We start from the raw sequence: 14,549 nt of genomic DNA, 5'->3' as shown, positions 1-14,549 counted from the left end.
AAAATCCTCAGAATTATCTTACCTATTACCTTACAAAAAACAAATACGGCAAGTCAAATATATTAGTAAAAATTTACCTGTACCTGTATGTTAATTTCTCCTTCTTCACATTCTTTCTTATATTTCCTTGGAAGTGTTTCTACCTCACGGATGGCATCTATAGTGACTTGCTGAGGTAGCACTTCAAACAAAGACGTTAAATACATAATTATGGATTTCTTGTCAGGAAGCTGAACAGCAACATCTAATAGTGAAAGAAAATAAGAACCAGCTTAAATTAGATGTCCAAAGTATGTGAATTGCTCAATATTAGATATAAAATAACTGTCCTTAGTGCCCATAAACAATACTAGTATACTATCTTTGCAATACCACAGCTTGGTAACTTTCATATAATATATGAGACACAGGTAAAGATGATTACCTATGGATTTTTGTGCAATATCCCATTTCTTAAAAATCTTCCCTAAAAGTTTCCCCCACAAGGCTAAAAGATAAGCTACCATTTAAGGTAATGTCACAGATTTCATTCATATTATGAAAATAAGTCTAGACTTCAGTCTTGCAACATTCATAAGTAATGTTTTCACATCGTATATAAGAAGCTCGTTTCATACAAAAAACACATTTTAATTAAATGAACCAAACACTAAATTGCTTGTCTAATAATTTTGTTTTCCTAAAACATTAAATCTTATGCTGATATTTATTAACTATTCTCCAGTGATGTAATTAAATTTCCTCCTGAAGGATCCTAGAAATTGTTAAGCACAGTATTATGTCTATAATAAAAAGTCTTGTACCATATTTCAAAAGAAAAAACACTTCCTTAACTCTTACAATTCTTTCTACAAAGAGAGAACAACAAAAACAAACAAACAAACAAAAATACTGCATTTCAAATATTCAAAATTATAAAGCAAAACCAAGATTGAAATTAAACACTGAACAATACCTTCAGGATCTAATAGCTTTTCAATTCCCAAATAAGTTTGAGCCTTGCTGAAGGCATGTTCAAGTCTCTCAGTTGGGGACATTTTGACAACTCTATCCCAGCTGAAGAGATCAGGTCTGAAATTAGCATGCAAATAAAATTTAGTGATGATAAAATATGTGGGGAAAAAGTTGTTACTGTTATAATCATATACATTTCAGTTTTTTGCTTTTTTATTTGTGAATATAAATTTAAAAGTTTATCTTTTATATCCCAAAAGCTTGTCAAATATATAATACTTTATAAAATATAAATATGAAAATGACAGGTAAAACATTCTAAGATTTTTGTATTGGTTAAATATGCTGTTAAAATTCTGGAGTAGCCACTGAATGACTAGAAATGATATATTTCCCAAATGGTGAAAGAAAGAAAAAAAAACAGGAGGAAGAACCTACAAGAAGACAAGAAGAAAAAGTAAGAAAAATGAGCTCAAAATAAATTTAAGAAGGAACTTCTGTAAATACATCAGTTATCACAATAATGTTAATGGACTAAAATCTCTGATTAAAAGACCAAGATTAGCAGAACAGAAAATCCAGCTCTAATCACTTCACAGGATTTTTCTAACACAAAAATCCCTAATAGGATTTCCATCCACCCCACTCCATAGAGCTATTGTTTAGTATTTCATTTCTATCATGATTTTCTTTTAATCCCACAAACTGGACATTATTGTCACCCTGACTGCTTAAAAGCTGATCATTTTCTTTGCGCTGTATCTGCTCTTGCACCTTGGACCAACCTACCTTTCTGAGATTTGCCTCCCTCACCCCCAACCCCAGTTCCCTCTCTGACTCCACCTCCTGTTACACCCCTTACTCACACCCTTGCACCCAGGGACCTCCCACATGCCAGGTAATTCCTCTCATCTTGCCTGAAAGATTTTTCTTCAGCAATATTTACCACTTCAATATGCTACACAACTTACATTTCCATTTTTTAAAATGGCCTGCTTCCCTCTATTTGAACATTAATTCCAAGAAGGAGAACTGGGATTTTTGCTTGCTATTTATCTCTGTTCTACGTCCTATGCCCAGCACACAGAGGACACCGCATACATTTTTGTTCAGTCAAGCAATAGATAGAAAAATGTTTTAGCTACAATTCAAGTTTTCTGACAGCATCTCTTAACCAACTAGAAACAGAGGACAACCTCCTTAAACTGATAAAGGAGATGAAGAAGACTGGGTTTTTTTTTTCATCAGATAAAAGGTATATGAAAAAAAAATACAGCAAATAACAGCGTTATGGTAAAACATTAAAGAACAAGACATTCTGCCTCAGTACTACCAATGTAGATCAATATTGTATTGAAGGACAAGGCACAAATGAAGGGAAAGAGAAGAGGAGGGAAAGAAAGAGGAAGGGAGGGAAGGAGAGAAAAATGATTATAATTCATGAAAAAAACCTACAGTAACAAAATAAAACCTACAATAACAAATTCAAAATTTATCAGAATTTAACAATCTTCTAGATATAAGCCATAGAAAAGTCAACTGCATTTTTATATATCAGTAAAGAACATACAGGAAATAAAACTTGAGACAATAAATAATTTATAAGAGGGATAAAACACATAACAAATTTTGCCTTTCACAATTAAATTCTTGCTGCATCTGGAATTTATTTGGGATGTGGTGATGCAGGGATCCAATTCATGCGTTTCCACTTATTCCATACCATCTATAATTTGCAGCATTGACTCAGTTGTAGATCAGAATGGAGCTATTTCTGAGCTATTTATTCCCTTAGGTTGAACTACACGAAACTGCCATTCTTACGTATCAAAACAGTCAAATATTGGCAATTTCTTATGCTTCAGCTTTTTATTACATTGTATTTTATTTGTAGTGCTATATAGTCTCAATTAATATAGCTTCATAACTAGTCTTGCTTTCTGTTTGGAAACTACTTTAGCCTGTCTCTTCTTCAAGAGTGAAGTGGCTCCTTTTGATCCCTTGGTCTTTTATTATAGAATCAGACTATGATAACAAGTTTCATGAAAAAAAATCATTTATCTACTTTTTATTGGGGTTACACTAAATTTATAGAGTTTTTTCTTTTAGCAGAAGGCTGAAAAGTATTACAATTCTTTGTGTATATTATTGGTGTAGTGCGGAATGAGTGGGCTTGAACTATGTGAATTATTTTACATTTTTTAACTTACAAATACATACAAGAAATCATGGATTTTGTGCACTGTGGCATTTAAGTCCTATGGAAATAAAACATGATGGGTGTTTTTTTTTCCTATGATATTTCTTTTTTTTATGTTTTCAGAGAGCATGTACAGAGGAGAGAGTGGTCATGGGAAGGGACCTTAGGAGGGATTAAGCAGGGAGAGACAGAAAGGATGTACAAATTTGTACAAATCTGCACAGCTAAGAAGAGTCACATCTCACTTATGTCGGTGGAGCACGGCATTAAAGGCAAGCCCATCTGTCCAGCTGGTGGTGAAGTTGAGGACGTTGACCTGACTGTATGGCCTTGTGGACTGGCGCACCCAGCTCAGCAGGATCTTTTCGCTGTTCGTCTGCTGCAGGTCTGACATGATATCCTTCATGACATCTTTCACCTGTTCAAATGAAACAATGCCTGCCGATAACTTCAAGTGGTAACCAGAATCAAGTCCCTGAATGCCGCCGCTGCTGCTGCTAAGTCGCTTCAGTCATGTCTGACTCTGTGTGACCCCACAGATGGCAGCCTACCAGGCTCCGCCGTCCCAGGCATTCTCCAGGCAAGAACACTGGAGTGGTTTGCCACTGCCTTCTCCAATGCATAAAAGTGAAAAGTGAAGTCGCTAAGTCATGTCTGACTCTTCGCGACCCCATGGACTGCAGCCTACTGCATGGGATTTTCCAGGCAAGAGTACTGGAGTCGGGTGCCATTGCCTCCTCCCCCATCAGTGTGCACAGATATATAAATGAATAGATAAACAGATACAGAGAAACAAGAGACGAGGGAAAGCTCTTCCTCACAAGTGGAAAGATAATTAACAAATGTAGAAGAAATGATGAAATTAGAAAATCACTTTGCCAAGCACCATAACAATAACTGATGGCTCAGTGGTAAAGAATTCGCTTGCCAATACAGGAGACATTGGTTTAGTCTTTGGGTCAGAAGGATCCCCTAGAGAAGGAAATGGCAACCCACTCCAGTATTCTTGCCTTGGAAATCCTATAGACAGAGGATCCTGGCAGGCTACGGTCCATGGGGTCACAAAAGAGTTGGACATGACTTAGCGACTAACAACAGCAACAAGAACTACGAATGGATCTTAAAAATAATGGACAAAAGTTTGATAAGCAGCTGAATATTTACAAAGCCTCAAAATAGATCTCCACAAGATACTTTTCAATAACAAAGGGCAGTCACCGTACAGTGGAGACACTGGCAGAGTTCACCTTACCCAAATGATGAGCTAATACAGCCGGAAAAAAATACCAGACAGCACGTGCTTTGTGATATGGTATATTAAACTCAGCATCATTTTTGTGGTGTTTATCCCACAAATGAATAACCTTAAATCTAATCACGAGGAAATATCAGTCAAACCCACATGGAAGAACATTCTACAAAATAACTATTCAGTATGCTTCAAAAACGTCAATATCATGAAGTGCAAAGAAATACTCAAAAATTATGCCAGATTAAAGATGACTAAAAAGACAAGGAAAAAGAATGTAATTCATAATCCTGTATTGTTTTCTCTAAACGATATTATTGGGGCAATTAACAAAATCGCCGTCAGATTTCTAAATCACATAATTATTTTGTTTCAATATTATCTTCCTGATTTTACTAATTATATACTATTTGTTAGGGTATAGTATAATAATTGTATAATGATTAATATTAGCATTATAAATATTATAATGTATGAATATATTTATAACAATATATAAATATTATGTACTCAACATTTTATATTAATATATTGTAGTTATATAAGAGAACTTCTTGTTTTTAGAAATAATTTGCTTTTACAAAATACACACTTAACTATTTCGTGAAAGAGGGACAGAGAGAGAGAAAACACAAAAAAACAAATAGCTGTTAACATTTGGAAAATCTGAGTGAAAAGTATCCAGGAATTCTTTGAGTTATTTTTGCAATGTTTCTATAAGCCTGGTACTTTTCAAATTTAATATTTAAAAATAGATACTTTTTCTCTATGCCAGGAAAATAGAGCAGTTTGTCAGGCTTTTTATTCAAAATAAGTTGAATTATATCCTTTCTCCAAATTCGTATGTTGAAATCCCAACCCCCAGCACCTCACAATAGGGATGTATTTAGAAATAGAATCTGTAAAGAAGTAGTTAAGGTAAAATGAGATCACGTGGGTTAGCCCTAATCCAGTATGACTGGTATCTTGGAATAAGCAAAGGAGATTAGGACACAGACATACACAGACCACATGAGAAGACAAGAAGAAGGGAGCCACCTACCAATAAAGGAGAAGAAACCAACCTTGCTGACACCTGGATCTCCGATTTCTAGCCTCCAAAATTGTGAAAAAACAAATTTCTATTGTTGAAGCCACCCAGTCTGTGGTACCCTGTGGCAGCTCTAAGAAACTAATACACATATGATCCATTTCCAATTCCTATTAAAAAGTAATTGAAAATTTCCCCACCTGCCAGTGCAAAATGATGCTCCAAAGTAATCCTAAAGTCAGTTTGTGGTTTCCATCTACAATGTCCGTTCCTCCTATATTCACTAAATCCACCTAGTAAAATGAAAAAATAACTTTTAAGACAATTTTTCTACAGAAACCCATATTTTTGTTTTAGCACATTTGGACAACAATATAAGTAAACGATAAGAAAAATTTCACTTTAGAGAGTCAGGTAAACCTAAGTCACAAAAATGTATTACTTAAACAATAGATCAATAAAGCAATCACAAAAAAGCACAACTATTCCTTCACTCATAGAAAAGGTTCAATACTTCTCATATGAGAAATGTTTCTAAAAAATCGGTTGACACCGCTGCCCAGAGCAGGTGGCTGGTTTCGTAATAAATCATCCCAATGGCATCAAAGTACCCCCAAAGTCCCATGACAAACTTACATTATTCTGATGTAAAACCTGCAGCACTCTGTTGACATTATTTAAAGCGTGCACCCTCGTGGAGCCACGTTCTTTCGGCTGGAAAGCAAAACACAAAAGCAAATGAGACAGAATCCCTCCATGTTGCTGTCAATCACTGACACTGAGAGGCACGTGAAACAGCAGCTCAGCCTACAGGTCCTCTCTGTGCTAGGAGCCCACGCTGGGTTCTCAGGCCACCGTGGAGGCCAGCATTGACGGAATGCAAATCCTCCCACGAATAGCATCCTAAGATAGTAGTTCCTTAGCATGCCTGAACACTGGAATTCCCCAGGGATCTTCCCAAAACACCAATGCTGTGTCCAATCCCACTCCCTATGATTGTGTTTTAATGAGTCTTTAGTATAGTCTGGTTTGGGAATTTGTACAAGATTTCCCTGGTGATTCTAAGGTACAAACAAGCTTGAGAATCAATGCTCCACCAGGGAAAAAGCATATTCTGTCTCAATTGGGCTGGAGGCACAAAGATTTAGAAGTTATGTCCCCTCCACCTGCACTAGTGTAGACAGAGCAGAGAGGATTCAGAGGTGCTATACTAGGATCCAGATAGCATTACGAGGGCCCGCGGGGAAGACTGGAATTGCCACCTGGGAAAGGTGACCTGGGAGGCTTCTTTCTGCCTCACTGGCCAGGGAACCTTATCTAAGAAAGGAATCGGTTTCTCCAGTAGATGCCTACCCACCATCTGGTGCAAAAGGTAGAGTGTAACAACCCACACTCTAGCAAGAAAGAAATTCATCTTCAAAAGTGCATCTCTCTATACCTTTTATAGTAATTCTACCTCTAGTGTCAAAGTTTGTACCCATAAAATGCATCCTTTTCATTGGCAAAGTTACTTCTGTGTGAGAATTAGGTACCATGCACCTAAAGTAATAGAGTCGGATTTGATGATGAAACAAACATGAAGATAATACTGAAAATCTGAATAAAAATAGACGTCATCAGTTTTGATAACCTTTTTTTAACCATTTGTTAAATAACAAAAAACATATTTGTCTCTACTTTCCACTATTCAGAATATCATACCTTCTTTACATATCCATCCTTCTTTGTAATTCTCTACTGCCTGAGAGCAATAAAAATAAAAAGTAATTTTTTGGATAAAAATAGAATCCTCAATAAAGCCTAAATATAGTTCCACCAAAAAATTCATTAAAACCCTTTTTTTATGTTCCTATATCAGCCTTTACATTGTAAGGACCCCCAGAGGGTCTTCAAGTATCAGCAATAAGAGATACTCCATTAGACTGGTTCCTGAAGATAACATCTCTCACCAGTGAGGTTCCAGTGAGGCCTTCTAGAAGATCCAATAGCTTCCTTCCATCCTTGAGGTCTGTGAACATATCACTGATGGGTGGTTTTCCACTCTATAAAAGAAAAATACAACATCAGCAACAGAAATTTCACATATAAATTGCAATTTTTTTTCTCTAGTTACAAGTCTGGGTGATCAGCAGACAATACAAATTTGCCTTGTATGGAAAAAAGTACAAAGAACTTTGAATTCTATAAAAAAGGTTATAAGCTGAAAGATGGAAACTGCATTATTTCTTAGAAAAGGAGTAAATAAAACTGTGGTTAATGTCAATATGCTTTGACTATGGTAAATATGGTTGACCATTGAACAACACAGTTTAATCTTACAGGTCCATTTACAGGTGGATTTTCCCTTTTTTAGTAGTAAATACTACAATTTGGCAATAAGGAGTTCATGATCTGAGCCACAGTCAGCTCCTGGTCTTGTTTCTGCTGACTGTATAGAGCTTCTTCATCTTTGGCTGCAAAGAATGTAATCAATCTGATTTCGGTGTTGACAATCTGGTGATGTCCATGTGTAGAGTCTTCTCTTGTGTTGTTGGAAGAGGGTGTTTGCTATGACCAGTGCATTCTCTTGACAAAACTCTATAAGCCTTTGCCCTGTGTCATTCCGTATTCCAAGGCCAAATTTGCCTGTTACTCCAGGTGTTTCTCGGAGAAGGCAATGGCAGCCCACTCCAGTACTCCTGCCTGGAAAATCCCATGGACCGAGGAGCCTGGTAGGCTGCAGTCCATTGGGTTGCTAAGAGTTGGACACGACTGAGCGACTTCACTTTTACTTTTCACTTTCATGCATTGGAGAAGGAAATGGCAACCCACTCCAGTGTTCTTGCCTGGAGAATCCCAGGGACAGCGGAGCCTGGTGGGCTGCCGTCTATGGGGTTGCACAGAGTCGGACACGACTGAAGTGACTTAGCAGCCAGGTGTTTCTTGACTTCCTACTTTTGCATTCCAGTCCCATATAATGAAAAGGACATCTTTTTTGGGTGTTAGTTCTAAAAGGTCTTGTATGTCTTCATAGAACCATTCAACTTCAGCTTCTTCAGGATTACTGGTTGAGACATAGGCTTGGATTACCATGATATTGAATGGTTTGCCTTGGAAACAAACAGAGATCATTCTGTCATTTTTGAGATTACACCCAAGTACTGCATTTCGGACTCTTTTGTTGACCACGATGGCTACTCCATTTCTTCTAAGGGATTCCTACCCACAGTAGTAGATATAATGGTCCCATCACTTCATGGGAAATAGATGGGGAAACAGTGGAAACGGTGTCAGACTTTATTTTGGGGGGCTCCAAAATCACTGCAGATGGTGACTGCAGCCATGAAATTAAAAGACGCTTACTCCTTGGAAGGAAAGTTATGACCAACCTAGATAGCATATTCAAAAGCAGAGACATTACTTTGCCAACAAAGGTCCGTGTAGTCAAGGCTATGGTTTTTCCAGTGGTCATGTATGGATGTGAGAGTTGGACTGTGAAGAAAGCTGAGCACCAAAGAATTGATGCTTTTGAACTGTGGTGCTGGAGAAGACTCTTGAGAGTCCCTTGGACTGCAAGGAGATTCAACCAGTCCATCCTAAAGGAAACCAGTCCTGGGTATTCACTGAAAGGACTGATGCTGAGGCTGAAACTCCAACACTTTGGCCACCTCATGTGAAGAGTTGACTCATTGGAAAAGACCCTGATGCTGGGAGGGATTGGAGGATTGGGGGCATGAGGAGAGGGGGACGACAGAGGATGAGATGGCTGGATGGCATCACCAACTCAATGGACATGAGTTTGGGTGAACTCCGGGAGTTGGCGATGGACAGGGAGGCCTGGCATGCTGCGATTCATGAGGTCGCAAAGAGTCGGACATGACTGAGCGACTGAACTGAACTGAAATACTACAATATTATATGATCCGTGGTTGGTTGAATTCACTGATATGGAACTGGGACAGGAGAGAGCTAATTAAATTATTTGTGGGCTTTCAATTCTGCAGCATCAGCACCTATAATACCCCATGCTGTTCAAGAGTCCAATGTATTCCTGAGAAGGAAGAGGTGTTAAAAATATAAATGAGCATAGAGCACCTGGGTACAGAGACCAAAGAAGACAGCGTATTCTTATTCCAGCTCTACACTTTACATTCACAGTATAACCGTGGCTTTCGCTATTTCCATTAATGGAAGCAGGTCATGTCGTCATCAATTTCAGCTCTCCAGTTTCCTCTCTGGTGCTTGGTCTGTGCTTGGTCTGTATTTCTAGCTACTAACTTCTGAATGATTAGGATATTTTTGGCTCTGTATCTAAACTCAGTATGAGTCCTGTATTTTAAATGACAAAACTTACATAATTTCTAAACTCTTTGTTTCTGATGTTGTTAGTTGCTCAGTCGTGTTCAACTCTGCAACCCCATGGACTGTAGCCTACTAGGCTCCTCTGTGTATGGGATTTTCCAGGCAAGAATACTGGAGTGGGTTGCCATTTCCCACTCTTGGGGATCTTCCCAACTGAGGGATCAAAGCTGGGTCTCCTGCACTGAAGGCAGATTCTTTACCATCAAGCCACCAGAGAAGCATGAAGTTCCCCTGATGAATATATCCTATTGTCTAATGCCAGAAAATCCAAATTCATTCACAGATAGACCTTGTCTCTGTGTGACATCATAATTGTATGCAACAGGACAATTACTCATGGAAAATCTCAATATGACCATTAACTAAGTAGTGAACCTAAATCACCAACTTAACTGTCTTCTAAATCACAGGTTATTATAAAAATAAAAAAATTAATATTAGGTGAAAAAGTTATAAAGCACAATATAATAAGTGTTTCATAATTATGTTGAATCAAATTATTCTCTTCCAACATGAAATCTCCAGAGATTAAGTCTTAGTTCTTATCAGTAATAAAGATATTTTATAATGATTAATTATTGTATCTTCATTATTCTTTACTTTAAAAAACATGAAATCATATGAAACAGAATTATAGTGAGCTTGACATGGATAAGTGGGAAGGAAACCATTCTGAAGTTTCCTAAAACTTTGCATTTTCCCTTTTTTTCCTCTCCTCTTGATTTGTTACAATTTTGATTCTATATAACATATACTCAACCAATGGTTTTTATCAGGTGGCTTTTCCATAGTTCACATATTCTAAATGAAGGGAAGTATGGTAAAGTCTTCACCGAAGACTTCACAGAATCAGTAAAGAATAAACTATCATTTATTTATATCTGAAACAAGGCTGCTTTTTTATTTCCAGCTACCATTGCGTTAGCAGCAATGATGTCAGAAACATATGGATGATCTCCATCTATCACATAATAAACAGATTTGCGTGATGCAGGAGACCAGATCCAGAGGCAATGCCTTGAGGCAGAGCAGGAAAGATTCCTGCACATTAAAGACTTCTTGGGACGGTTCCATGTTTCCAATGCAGAGGTATGGGTTAGCTCCCGGGCAAAGAAACCAGGATCCCACATGCCTCGAGGTGTGGCCAAAAATTTAAAAAAATTTTAAAGACTCCTTACCTGCTGTCAATAAAAGCAAAGAGCAGAAATGGCCCCAGTCATCTGCTACCCCTACCTTCCTCCTCTCAAAACCCATCCAAGTACACTTGAGCAAAGTAGCCACCAAATACCCAGATTCCCTTTCAGGAAGAGGTGAACAACTTTGGTCTTAGAGCAAAGAGACAAGAAATCAGGTAAAATTCATGGAAAAAACAAATAGGGATATCCCAGCACAGAAAGGATCTTAAGAATACGGAGGACATAGGCAGCTAAATAATGTCTGGGCAGCATTTGTGATTGTTGCTGTTTAGTCGATAAGTCATGTCAGACTCTTTGCAACCCCATGGACTGTAGCCCACCAGGCTCCACTGTCCATAGGATTTCCCGGGCAAGAATACTGAAGTAGGTTGCCATTTCCTTCTCCAGGGGATTTTCCCAACCCAGGGATCGAATGCACATCTCCTATATTAATAGGTAGATTCTTTACCACTGAGCCACCAGGAAAGCCCCTGGGTGGCATTTATCCATTCTCAAATCCACTACATTATCCATTTTCCAAAAAAGAAATAAAGTAACACAGACCAGCATAGAATAAAATATAGTACATATATTAGTCAAGGACTTCCCTGGTAATCCAGGGGTTAAGAATCCACCCTCCAATGCAGGATTCCATGTTCATTCTAACTTGCTGCTCAATCTCTGGTCAGCAAACTAAGATCCCACATGCCACAGAGCAACTAAGCCCTCGCACCGCAACTAGAGAAAGTCCACAGGCCACAGTGAAGAGCCTGTGTGCCGCAACAAACAGCCAGTGCAGCCCAAAAACAGAATAAACACATAAATTGAAAAATACATAAATAAAAGTATTAGTCCATATTACAAACAATTATGAATGTCCATTCAGAACCTAATTGTAGACCAGCCTCTTACCAGCCATGTAACTTTGGAAAAGTGGCCTTTCTACATCTACTGACTCATCTGATGATGACAGAGATTCAATTAATGTTTGGAATTATCATTCATATCAGAAGCATAACCTTCATGCTTTCTACTGTCATAAAAGTGCCATAAAATGTCAACAACAGCTGAAAGAAAGGGTAAAACAAATAAGCACTTCATCTCAGGCAGGCATGTAAAAGCAAACTCGGAACTTGGGTATACGTTAGTATCACTTCACAGAGAAAGATCTTCCAAGTCCCAAATTCACCAATTCAACGACCTGTATGGATGCATTCCATTCAAAGACAATGAACATGATTCTACAAGAGCACACCCGCACTTTACGAATGCACCATGAGACAAGCATAACAGCAGCAAACGCAGTAGATTCTTCCTTAAGCTCCAGTGCTGCTCAGTGGTTAAAGCAGGAGGCATTCATCAAGAGGCAGTGTTCATTTTCCTGCATCAGACACCCTTTTTCTCTCTCTCGTCCAGCTCATTCATTTGTTCACTGAGCAACAAATCTTCAGAAAAACTCCTTGTGAAGCATTCTCTTGAAACAAAGGTAACTGAGACATAGTTCTGTCCTTCTAAAAGTTAATCACTCATACAAGGTAAATCAATGCCTTTATATTTTTAAAAAACCAAAACAAATCCAACAGTAACAACTCAACTGCTTTATTCATTTACCAAATTTCAGGAAAATACTGATGGCAATCCTTACGAAATATGCTTTGTGCTGTGTCCCTATTCTCCTAACTCCCCCACCCCACTCCCAATGATGACATGGTCATTGTGACTTCCACCTGGTACCTTCAGAAGCACCACATACACCTGCAGGAAGGAAAATACAGCCCATGGATCTCCTCAGTGGAGATTTTTCCCCTTAAACTAGGTTTCATTGCAATATAGATTATACTAAGCTCAGGAGACCCTGGTTCAATTCCTGAGTCGGGAAGATCCCCTGGAGAAGGGATAGGCTACCCACTCCAGTATTCTTGGGCTTCCCTTGTGGATCAGCTGGTAAAGAATCACCTGCAATGCAGGAAACCTGGGTTCGATCCCTGGGTTGGAAAGATCCCCTGGAGAAGGGAAAGGCTACCGATTCCTGTATTCTGGTCTGGAGAATTCCATGGACTGTATAGTCCATGGGGTCACAAAGAGTCAAGAGTCCAGCAGGACTGAGCGACTTTCACTTTCATGAAAAGACACTTAACATCCATCAGAGAGAGGCAAATTAAAATCACAATGAGAAACTTACCTCACATCTAAAATAGCTAATTTAAAAAGCAGCCACAACAGAAAATAACAAGATTGGAGAGAAATAACAAGTGCTGGGGAGCAAGTGAAAATACTGGAACCCTGGACTTTGCTGGCAACAGTGTAAGATGACGCAGCCACTGCGGAACACTGCTCCGTCATTCCTCAGGATGTTAAAGTACCAGACAACCCGAAGGCAGGAAGGGACCAGGGCTCCTACAAATTCAAAACTGTGATCCAGAACTTACATGTAAAACACACATTCACACTCCCCACACCCATGGCCAATCACTACAAAATGGTGCATATTCCTGAAAAAATACAATTCAGGAATGTCCCACACACAGATAGAAAGAACCATGACCCCTTTCCACCTACCAACTAGTAGAGTTACACCTGTAGGTATGGTGATTCAGTGCTTTGCGTCTTACGACAGAGGGTAGAAAATGTCTTTTGTAAAGCTTTAGATAGTATTTCATTTAGTCTTTGCTGGCCAGGAGGCCCCTACAGAAACTTCTCAAGCCTGTTGTCATGATGTAAAAGCAGCACAAGCAGTATATACACAGATAAGCCAAAGAGAACGGTGACTGTGTTTCAACAAACTTGATCTGTGAACACTGAAATCTGAATTTCATATACTGTCCATGCATCATGAGATCTTTTTTTGATTTTGCTTTCATGCGAAGAGTTGACTCATTGGAAAAGACTCTGATGCTGGGAGGGATTGGGGGCAGGAGGAGAAGGGGATGACAGAGGATGACATGGCTGGATGGCATCACTGACTCAATGGACTTGAGTCTCAGTGAACTCCAGGAGTTGGTGATGGACAGGGAGGCCTGGCGTGCTGCGATTCATGGGTCGAAAAGAGTCAGACACGACTGAGCGACTGATCTGATCTGAAAAATGTAAAAACCAGTCTTAGCTCATGAGCCATACAAAAACTGACAGTGGAAACATGAAAAGTTTAGACATAATAATAGGATGACTTACTATGTATCGGTTATGTTCTAAGAGATCAATACAGATTTAAATGCAGTCTTTGTTTCTTTAAATAGAACTATAAGGTAAGAAAACTGAGACACAGACGTGACACGGCAGGTGAGAGGCAGAACCAGACAATGATACCACAGGTCTGACTCCAAACCCAGGTTCTCAAAGTCCACACTGAATTGCAAATAAAATTACGAGAGCACGGGGTCCTGACATATAGGGAAGAACAGTTAATCAGAGGTGAGGTGGGAGGAGAAAAGGATGGGGTATATTAATTTAATGACTTCCCAAAGACAGCAAACAAGATACATGCCACAAGTAAATGAACTAAGAATGAAAATTCTGTTTCAAGTTCATGGCTTTAAAGCACCTCTGGTACTTTCAAATCACAGGCTCTAAACATGGGATCCACCCTCGGAAACAGCTGGA

At 38.7% G+C, this 14,549-nt stretch overlaps 1 protein-coding gene across 1 annotated transcript in view; it reads right to left on the bottom strand.

Moving 5' to 3' along the window:
* UTRN (utrophin) overlaps positions 1 to 14,549 on the bottom strand; it is a 557,360-nt gene that overhangs the window by 419,319 nt on the left and 123,492 nt on the right. The window contains 6 exon segments of the mRNA XM_027551766.1: positions 84 to 244; positions 956 to 1,071; positions 3,400 to 3,572; positions 5,634 to 5,726; positions 6,070 to 6,147; positions 7,383 to 7,475. Of these exon segments, the coding sequence (XP_027407567.1) occupies positions 84 to 244; positions 956 to 1,071; positions 3,400 to 3,572; positions 5,634 to 5,726; positions 6,070 to 6,147; positions 7,383 to 7,475 (714 nt within the window).

The sequence above is a fragment of the Bos indicus x Bos taurus genome, chromosome 9 (assembly GCF_003369695.1).
Source record: "Bos indicus x Bos taurus breed Angus x Brahman F1 hybrid chromosome 9, Bos_hybrid_MaternalHap_v2.0, whole genome shotgun sequence".
Lineage (NCBI taxonomy): Eukaryota > Metazoa > Chordata > Mammalia > Artiodactyla > Bovidae > Bos > Bos indicus x Bos taurus.
The sequence above is the reverse complement of the archived record's forward strand: the minus strand, read 5'-3'. Positions and strand labels throughout refer to the sequence as shown.